General features: G+C 43.5%; 1 protein-coding gene across 3 annotated transcripts in view; it reads right to left on the minus strand.

The window, feature by feature from the left end:
* Nucleotides 1-3,007: 3,007 nt before the first annotated feature.
* The window catches only part of Lancl1 (LanC like 1), a 37,288-nt gene continuing 29,606 nt past the window's right edge, over nucleotides 3,008-10,689 (minus strand). For 2 of the 3 annotated variants that reach the window (XM_021167262.2, XM_021167271.2), the window contains exons 5-10: nucleotides 9,546-9,681; nucleotides 8,863-9,009; nucleotides 6,507-6,689; nucleotides 4,479-4,655; nucleotides 4,009-4,081; nucleotides 3,010-3,195 (exon numbers count right to left, since the gene is read on the minus strand). In XM_021167262.2, the coding sequence (XP_021022921.1) occupies nucleotides 3,119-3,195; nucleotides 4,009-4,081; nucleotides 4,479-4,655; nucleotides 6,507-6,689; nucleotides 8,863-9,009; nucleotides 9,546-9,681 (793 nt within the window). In that variant the 3' untranslated portion in view covers nucleotides 3,010-3,118. Of the gene's footprint in view, nucleotides 3,196-4,008; nucleotides 4,082-4,478; nucleotides 4,656-6,506; nucleotides 6,690-8,862; nucleotides 9,010-9,545; nucleotides 9,682-10,689 lie in introns of all 3 variants that reach the window. The other variant, XM_021167254.1, reaches the window with a different exon arrangement.

The raw sequence follows: 10,689 nt of genomic DNA on the forward strand, positions 1-10,689 counted from the left end.
TATTTATCATTAAGGAGAAATATTTTTCAAGTCCAAACTGAAGCAAACAACAGTACCCGATACTCAGGCCTAATAACATTTTATTGAAGACCAGTGGGTTCAATCCCTCCCATAACATACACATATGAAACCAGCCTTTCCCAGTTTAGTGGCAATGAACCTTGGGGTGATTGCTCAATGCCCCCCACACTGACTCCTGTTCACCAGATGTAAACAGTTTTCTACACCCCAGCAGTATGGAGCCCTCAGAAACCTGCTCTGACCTGTTTTGAGGAAGCAAAAGAGGAACTGGAATTAATGTCAAGTAAGCAGGGGACTACACCTGAGTTCTTGGAGCCTAAGGGGGATAGAAGTAAAAGCTCCCACTTACACTACTTATTTCAAAATTAGGCCCAGTAATCTAGATACAAATTGACCTGAGGACACAGGGATAGAGTGCTGCAATTCTGTTACTTAGAGAAACAGGGAAGGAGAAAAAATACTCGTAGATCCTCTTCAATCTAAGTTTACCTACATGGGGGCTTTCTGCATTGATACAGGCAGGACATGATGGGGATAAGGGAACCAGATGACTCTGAGGATGGGAGACCGACAGCTGGGATGAAATGAACTCCCTGGTGGGATCTATGGAGATGGCCACGTCAATGCTGACATGTTACACGATTCAAGTTTAGGGCAGAAAAGCACAAGGGGATAAATAGACTGCCTGGCAGGCTCGGAACTCCTTACTGACCAGTCTCTGGATGGAGATGAACAATGCCACTGAGTTTTCCAAAGCAGCCACTGGAAGGTTTCGAAACCAAGAAGAAAAACCTCTGAAGGAAAAATGCATAAGAATAAAACCAACCATGTCTGCACGACACCTGAATGGAAATGGTTCTTGCAGCCTCTTCCCGAGGAGGAGCGTTGGTGTCAGCCTTGTATTCTACCTGAGTTTAAGATCCTTAGAAAACTCTCCTAGCTCTTAAACATTAGTCAACAGCGGCATAAACACTGTCAGTGTAGTGAGTTTCTAAAATGCTACAGTGAAGAGAGCTGAATGGTGTTCATGAGTCTCTTCATGGATGACAATATGCAGGAGGCGACATTCATCAGGATGCCTGGGGAAGCACTGTGATCAAGTCTACTGGCTGATCAAAACACTTCCTCTTTTTCTTTAGTAAGTATCTATAGTAAAGTGTAGGCAGAATATAATGAGCCATTTAACTAAACAAAGTGGGCTTTCTTTTCTAAAGCTGGACACCCAGCCAAACAGCTGCACTTTACTGTCTAAGAGTGACTTATAAATATTGATACAAAGCCTTCACCCGGCACAGTCTACACACAACTTCTGAGGATGCACAGGGGTCACAGAAGGACCAATTCAATCCTAGAAATCGAGTGCTGGGCTGCTCTTTGGATCCTACTGTAGGCACCCTTAAAAGGGCCAGAAAATTTCATGGAATATTAGCTATCTTGGTACCAAATAGAAAATAACAGGAGATTACTCCTTATAGCAACCAGGATACACTCCATGGGGATTTGATCTCCAATAAAAATAGAATGACCAAAAGAGCCACAAATAGCACACTAAATATTCTTAGACCCTGTTGTTTTAAAGCTGGAAAATGTTACCATGTCGGTTACAGAGTCTGGTTAGGCCTTTGATATCGAGGAAAGGAGGGAGGAGCTAAAGAGCCAATAGGCATTTGTTCAGAGGTCGAAACACCAGGGAGTCTTCGTGTACAAACAGACCTGACTCCGAGGTGGTCTCGGAATGTGAAGGACACTTGCTCTTGGGACATGCAAACTGCCATTTGTTACACGCATGAAGGCAGTCACATCCCATTCCAGCCAAGTACTTGCCAAGAGCTGTGTTTTCTTAGAAGCTCCTGGTTAGAGCAGCTCCCTTTCCACATTCTTTGTAAGCAGAATTAGATTTTGTACTATTCAGTGAAGAGATCAATGTTCAAATCAATTGACAGAAGGTGATGACATGTGGCCTTCACTCAGGCAGTCAGCAAAAAGCAAGTCAAAGCTGAGTCAGACTTGTCCCGACCAGCCAGAGGTCAGCAAGTCAAAGCTGAGTCAGACATGTCCCGACCAGCCAGAGGTCAGCAAGTCAAAGCTGAGTCAGACATGTCCCGACCAGCCAGAGGTCAGGCTGGAATCCTGTCTCAGCAAATTCACACACAAAATCTACTTCTAGATCTCATATGAATACTAAAGGACAACTTTTAAAACAAACATTTCTGAAATCTAACACAAACCAAGGAACTGTTATTTGTGAATAAACTTTCAGATAAGAATGTGCATCCCAACCATTTAAGTTTTGATCACGTTGCTGGTAGATAGGGCCTGTGTGGCTCATTAAGTGGTATTTCTAGTTCAGACAGAAACTAGGAATTAAAAAAATGACATTTAGGCCCAAAAATCTAGTGTATAACTCCTGCAGCTTTCCTTCCAGAAGCACGGGCTACATTTTTGGTCACCTTTGCTCACCACTTGAGAGGACCCAGTTCCAGAACTACTCCTCTCTGTGGAGGAGGAATGCTCAACAGAAGAGCTGGAAGGCAGTACCCAGCAACAGCCATCTACATGTAATCAGCCACCTGCACTGAGCTCCTGTGTACACTATGTGTATCTGTGTTGGGGCAGGACCGAGGGCTCTTCTCCATGCTAGGAAAGTGTTCTACCACTCAGCTATGTGCCAGATCTCTCCTGCTCTTTACTTTGAAAAAGGGTCTCACTAAGTTGCCTAGGTTGGCCTTGAACTTGTGATCCTCCTGCCTCTCTCCCAAGGAGATGGGATAACATACTCCCAGGCATGGCTTACATTGATGGATAAGTAATAAGAGGAACATTTCCTGCATGTCTGGGAACCATGCAAATGATCACAAAATACTGTACTGTCATCCATCCTTCCCTCTGGAAGGAAATTAAGATGGCTTCATGTACACTTATAAATAAAAAGTAAATAATAAAAGGCGCTGAACTGCTAAAGACAAATTATGGAAATAAAAACCGAACTACTTCAAAGTACACAGTTTCATTCTGCTTCCTTCAAAAGTAAGGGAAATAAGAAGCCCAGAGTGATACACAGAGTCATGCTGTAAGCGGCAGGAGACATGCTTTCTTTTCAGAGTTCAAATGCAGGGAACTTGGCCTTTGTGGGGACTAACAGGTCAGCCAAGAAATATATTGTTCCAGCCATCCCTAGAGGAACAGAAAGAAGCACAAGTTATGACACCAAATGGCTCCATTTCCTAAGGCTCATTTTTTTTTAAAATTTTTTTATTTTTTATTGACTTTAGGTCATGGGAAGCATCCTGTAATTCATACCCTGCATTCAACATCAGAGGCCCCTAGGGGGAGTTCTTGGCTTTCTTTTTATCCAGGGGAAGACAGGAGACAGAATGGAGGCAAGCACGTTCAAGCTACTTATTCTAGCCACTCACTTCCTGTCACCTTGCCACATGCGAGCTTCTTCAGCACTGCCTCGTGGCCACTTACCTCCCAGAGGCTCTGTATCTATGACTCAGCATATACCTGGGTTCATAAATGGTGGTCACCATGACAGCTACTAATATTATAGTCTGAGGTAATACGCTCATTGACTTATTTATTTATTTATTTATTTATTTATTTATTTATTTATTTATTTTGGCACCGGGTTTCACACAGTCCAGGCTGGCCTTAAACAAGTAAATGGCCTAGTTGAATTGCTGATCTTCCAGTCTCTACTGTCTCTACCCCTGAGTGCTGGGATTATAGATATGTGGGTATATGCCAATATGCCTAGTTTATGTAGTGTGGAAGATGAACTCAGGGCTTTGGGTAGACTAAGCAAGTACTGTAACAACTGAGCTAGACCCCCAGCCTTGCTCACCGACCTGACATTTCAGGAAATAAGGTGGTACATGTTTAAGAATGGACTATAAAAATCAGATTGTGGTTACACCTGATTATCACCAAGCAGAATGGTAGCTGATGATCTTAGGAGTTAAGTCATGTGTGAAAAATAAATACCTTCAAAGAGGGAGAAGGGGGTGTCTGCTGTCCTGCATCCATGCTCCCCGTAGTCTAAGCACCACTCAGCAAACTGAAAATGAGACCGAGTTCAATTACTGTAGTTATTTCTTCCGAATTCTAGGAACTCACAAAAACTGCCTGCGTTACTTTGAATAATTCCCAAACTATAAAGTGAGAGACAAGGAGAAATGGCTGAGGAATGGGAGGTCTGGAGGCAGCTGCATGGCTTGGGAGGAGTTTAGTGAGCAGTAAGAACACTGTTGCCAAGGGTACCAAAACAAAATAACCCTTCACCCTTCAGCCTTTGCTCCTACAAATGTCCAAGCAGAATCTACCCTTTAAAGGGATGTTAACTGTACTGAATAGTTCTCGAGGTTTTCCTTAAACAACATGTGTGTTAACTCTAAGCTCATGGACCTTTTCAGCCTCCCAAGGAGCTGCTTCTCCACGCCCAGCCTGGCTCTTACCTTGCAGGCCCTGTACAGATACTTCACATCCTGTGTGAGGTTGTAGAGTGCCAGGAAAGCGTAGGCATTCCCTGCAGCACCATGGCACAGCCCGTAGCCCTTCTTCAGTAGCCCGTGCTGCCAGATCACGTCAGCACACTGCTGGGCATCACACAGGTAACGCTCCTCTTTGAACACCTGCAGAGTCAAGGGACATATGTGAGTTCTGTCATTGGGGCTACAAAGCTCTTCCTACCTGAGAAGGCAAGGTGGGGAAGAAGAGGAGGAGGCAGGCCGAGAAGTAAGGAATGCAGCAACAGGAAGTGCAGATACTGACTTGTATCATAGTTAGGTTTTGTCACCTTGACACAAGACTAGGCACACTTGGGAGGAGGGAACCTCCACTGAGAAACTGTCCTCATCAGACTGGCCTGTGGGCATATTTGTGGGGTGTTTCCTTGATTGTTGATCAATGTAAGAGGAGGGCCTAGTCCACTGTTGGGGGTGCAATCACCTGGCAGGTAGTCTTGGTTGTATAAGAAAGAAGGATGAGCAAGGCAGGGGAAGGAAACTAGTAACTAGAATCCATCCATGGACTCTCCTTCACTTCCTGCCTCAGGTTCCTGCCCTGGCTTCCCTTCACGTTGGACTAATCTTTCCTTCCCTTCCCTACTCCAAGCTGCTTTTAGTCAGTGTATTATCATAGCAAAAGTGAACTAATGTAACTAGCTTTGCTTTATAAAATAACTGGGCCTGATCGTGTATGCTTGATCTAAGCTGTGTGTGTGTGTGTGTGTGTGTGTGTGTGTGTGTGAGAGAGAGAGAGAGAGAGACAGAGACAGAGAGACAGATACAGCAGCAATACTGAGAGAGACAGAGAGACAGATGCAGCAGCAATACTGAACTGGCCATTTGCTCTTATCACCAATTCCCTCTAAAGAACACACTTGCTATACAACTTGAGTAACTGACACCCTTCACCATTAGAATGTCTTTACACACTAGGGAAGAATCTATGAGCTGTTGTAATTTTGTGTGTTTATGTACGTGTTCTTATGTGTGCACATGCGTGTAGTACCTTTGGAGGTCAAAGGTCCAGATCAGGTGTTTTCACTAATTGCTTTTCCAACTATTTGTTAGGATAGTGTCTCTTACCCTGGAGCACAAGGACTGGGCAATCCTAGCTGACCAGGTAGCTCTAGGGCCCTTCCTGTGTCCAGCTCCAGCACTGGGATTGCATCTTTATGTGTACAATGCAGTGGCATCACAGTCATGAAGTTGCGCACCCAGCATCGCTTCCATTCTTACCACTATATATTAAGCAGCATTCCCTGTTTTCCACTTCTGACCCTGACACCTTCTATTTTCTGTCTGTAATTTCCCTAGTCTAGACAATTCCCACTAGCCATCACTCCATATGCATGCAATTTTCTCTTCTGTATTGCATTTCTGGGTGTTTGCTTATTTTGCTTAGCACATTTTCAAAGTTTGTGAGTATTACAGTGTACATTAGAATTCCATCCCCTTTATAAGTAGATACAATTCCATGGCATGTGCACACCATATTTTACCTATATATTCATCTGTTGATGGATAGCGGATGCTCAGATATTTTTCACATTTGGCTTCAAGCAGAGCTGTTATGGATAGTCATTGGGGGAGGGTGGGTCTAGAGTGGAACTGCTAGGTTGTATGTCAAGGGCTTGATTTGTTTAAGAACCAGCAGTCTTTCTGCATGGCAGCTGTACCATTTCACATTGCTGAAGCAATGTGTAAGAATTCTGCTTTCAGTCATGCTTCTGGGGTATTTATCTTGGCTCTGCCACTTCTGTTATCATCTTGGCTACTCTGTCAGTGAAGCAGCTTCCTGTGTTATGAGGATGGTGTCCACTGTGGTACGATGGACACTGGGAGAATGGATGCTAACCATCAGTACAATGACCTTAGCTCCAAAAGCTGTTCATAATCCTTTCATGATTGAGAATAGTGTTAAGGTATACAAGTGTTTGCTATTTTGTTGTTGTTGTTAAACAAGAGAACATGAGGTACCTTGTATGCTTGGATGAGCATATAGATGACCCCAGGAGCACCGTGGCACCAATGGACAAGCAGGTCTCTGGTATCATCCAAACATGGAGGGTAATTGCCGGAAGGAAACTTCAGCCGGCAGACAAAGTCTACACTGGGCTTCACCAAACTATGCAACTTTCCTTGGTTCACCTGAAGGCTGGGCTAAAAAGGAGAAACAACATTATTAGTTCTGCTGAAGAAAATGACATTCCTAAAACTCAAAATGAGTTGAAAACCAAACCAGAAAAAAGAAAAAAAAAATCATGCCTAAAAAGGAAATATGAAGTCATTAAAAGGCTTCACATCTCTCCCGATTTCCTCATCTGCTTGCTAGATAGTCTCATTTTAATCTTGTTTTATGATTTTAAAGAAATAGGACAAACTACAGTTGGGCCATTATTGAACTCAAAAGGTCTTCTGTATGTGTTATTTGCTGTTATGGACATAGTCATAGGAACTCTTTCCAAGTCAATACTTGCAAACAAGGGTGAAATAGATGTTTGTTGAGTGCAGAGATGCACTGACCACCAAGTCTGGCTCCCGCTTTAAGACAGAGAGGTGGCGGGTGCTGTCTGTAACAGAGAAGGACACAGGACTGGGGGACCTGAGACCTGATGCAGAGGTGCAGTGTGCCCAACACCCAATTGGGAATGTCTTGTATGCTGGATTATTCTGATACTAGGACATAAGAGATTTATAAGTCATGGTGATACAAGGCACATGAATGATATTTGGGATATAAACTCATTTACTTTTTGATACTGTTTTTAATTCAGGGCCTGTTCATTATTTAAGACACAGAGGCAGGCAGATTTCTGAGTTCGAGGCCAGCCTGGTCTACAAAGTGAGTTCCAGGACAGCCAGGGCTATACAGAGAAACCTTGTCTCAGAAAACCAAAAAAAGAAAAAAAAAGTGTAAAAGACACAGAGGACAGGGCATGCGGAGTGAGGGGTGCACAGTCAGTGGATGGTGCTGGAAATGACAAGATGTAGTAAGTTCTTAGCATTCTGTGTTCTTCAAGGCATGTAAGAATAGTACTTTACATGAAGATTATCAATACAAAGTATTAAAGCGGAGTGAGTCTTCCTTGGGAGTTATCCAACATGGCCTAGAAGTAATACTGTTCAATGTTGATAGCTAAGCATGGTCACGAACAGATTTTCATTACTAAAACCTTCATCATTTCAAGTAGATAACAACTTGGAAATTAAAAAAATCAATCCTATGTTTTTCATATTTCTTTTTAGAGCTAGCAAAAAAGAGGCAGGGTAGCTATCTCTTGATTATCAGATTTAATGACAGGTCAAAAAGGCTAACCATTCACTGAGATGTACAATTTTAACTTATCCTCAACGTCAAAAGACACAAACCCTCTTTTCATGAAAGATGTTTAAGAATCTACATGTAGTTCTAGAAATAAGGGTCACCAAGGGAACATTCCAGGAAAAGGAATTTAAATCTTGGTTGTCAAAATGCTAATTATATAACTTCTACTAGAAAATAGAGTGAATGAATGAATGAATGAATGGCCTCTCATCACTGCTCCCAAACTGTGACTCTATTCTATAGCAATCAGGAGTTGAGAAGAGGTATGGCATGGTTCTTGCAGCTAGAAGGTGACATATATATCCATGCACCATGCTAGACACACGAGTAACAATACCTTCCTTTATGTGACAATGTGATTTGTAAAGAGGCGCTTGCCTCTGCTGCCATAAAGAACCCATTTCCTCTGCCATAAATTCTCATTTGCAAGTACCAATTGTTGCCTTAGAACTCGGCACCCTCTGAATTCTCTTTCTGACCTTCCCCAAATCAAGTTTATTCGAGTTCTATTTGTCTTCTGTCTTTCTAGCTTTGGGTGATGCCTCTCACTACTGTCAGAACCTGAGAACTATGGGGCAGAGCACAAAATCCATTGGGTAGTCTTCCTGGCTTTGCTCTCCCAGTGAGCCTTAGGCAGTGTGTGCTCCTTTTTCTTTATTGATTTTTGTTTTTACTCCTAAAGTTTGTTTCAGTGGGTTTTCTTTATAATAGTGAATAATACTTATAACTCAAGGCATTTTCTGAGAAAGAAGAGCAAAGAACACGACACAGAGAATTAGAGGTCATGATCCTGCTCCAGGGCACACTGGGAGTGCATGACACATGGTTCAAGCAGCATCCCCAGGACAGTGTCTTCAGGCTGTCACACTTGAAGAGCACCCTGGCTACTGCACCTCTGCTGAGGCCAGATGATTACAGGAAGTGTGAATCAGTGGGTGACAGGAAGACAGTACCAGGATCTGCTCCCCAGCCAAGACAGCTTACAGTCTCACCTTAAGCATCCCTTACCTGCATCAGGTAGTAATAAATGCCCGCCAAGCCATGAGCGGCCCCCACGTAATATTCCTGGTACCACTCATACATCAGTGGAGACTTTGCCGCAAAGTTTCTCTTTCTAGATAGGTTTTCCCCAGAGGTTAAGATGGTTTCACAAATCTACAGGGAGAAAGCCAAGCAAAATAACAAGACGGTTAGACAAGAAGTATTCTTGGTAGAGGCAAGGGACTTTTTGTTAAGAAGTACTGAATTCCTGGAAGGGAATCAGATACTATCTTCCACCAGGAAGAACAGTTCCCTTCTGAGACGTGTGAATGCATGCTGTCTAGCAGACTGAGGCTGGGGAGGAACCCCAACTCTCCTTATTAGCACTTTAAGAAACCACACATCTTTTGATGAAAAGCACAAACTCCTCCTGGCACTGAAGGAGATACTTGTGTCTGAGAGATGAGATTTGGCCTTCATCTGCCCCAGAAGGGCCTTGAACCAGCAACTAGAGCAGGATGGCCTTCTGACTCCCTTGGCTCCTGCCAGGGCTTCTCACAGACCGAGTATGAGGCTGTGGCTCTCTGACTTGTGCCTCACCTATAGGAGTCAAACCCATGGTCTTCCTATATAGGACGTACTAAGTGATGAGACAAACAGTACATAAGCAGCTGCCTAAAACACTCCTAAACCCCACAGAACTGTATTACCTGCTGAATATGGCTCTGAGGAATCTTCTCCTCTCCAAAGTTCTTATTGACAAAAAGCAGAGCAAAGATGTAGCCTATGCGGCCATAGAGCATTTCATTTGGTACGTGGGGATCAATCTTATTTAGGTGAATGAGCCTAGGAATAGAAACATGTGTCTATGATCACCTGACAGGGGTCAGACACTGGCATATCAAGTGGTCTATTAAAAAATATAAACACCAACACATAAGCATACATACCTAAAATCACAGTTAAAATTAGCCCATATTGAGTTCACAATGGGACTGGTCAAACACCAGGAGAATGCACAAGTAAGACCTAGGTTCCCTGATTCTCCCTAGCGTCTCACATACGTTGGCTTTAAGACTTGTGCTTAAGCAGTGAGGATGGGGGAGCTAGCCAAGTGCTGCCTTACAGCATTTAGCCCAGCTAATCGAAGATGCTCAGAGAGCTACTGGCTTTAATGAAATGCTTGCTGCATCCTACTTGCCTTCACTGCAGCCTGGTTGGCCGGCTACAAGGTAACATATGCAATTGGCCTATTTCTAGATCTATGTACATATAAGAACAAATACATGTATATATAGGTATGAATTTATCCTAGAACAGTACCACGACAGCTTTCAAGACCTACCCAGCACGCATTCTTTGTAAGTGGCAAAACAATATCCTGTGAAACTGAACATTATAATTTATTAGGTTCTCATTGCTGTATGCAGTGCAGCTTTTTCAAAGTTTCTATGGGTTCTGTTTCCAGTTATGCAGCACAAAGTGGACTCCACCCTTCCCTCTCCCATTAAATACAGTGCCAACAACCTGGGCAGGATATACATGGTAGCTATTTGAGCACTCTGGAAAGGAAATGACAGCTAATAGTGGGGCAGAATCTGGCATACTAAATTGGAGGGTTCTTTTCCTCTTTCAATATTCCTGTGGCCTGACCTCAGTACAGGCCAAAACACAGAAGTGGGCACCTGGGGGCTGAAAATGCCCCCAGAAGTTTTGTCTCAAGGATGAACAGGAAAGGAAGTCCTTAATAAAAAAATAGACTGAGTTTGTTTTCTTTCCTCTCTCTCTCCTCTCCCCCTCCCCTCCCCCTCCCTCCCCTGCCCCCCCCGCCCCAAGCCCACCCCACACCTACAG

Source organism: Mus caroli, chromosome 1 (assembly GCF_900094665.2).
Source record: "Mus caroli chromosome 1, CAROLI_EIJ_v1.1, whole genome shotgun sequence".
Lineage (NCBI taxonomy): Eukaryota > Metazoa > Chordata > Mammalia > Rodentia > Muridae > Mus > Mus caroli.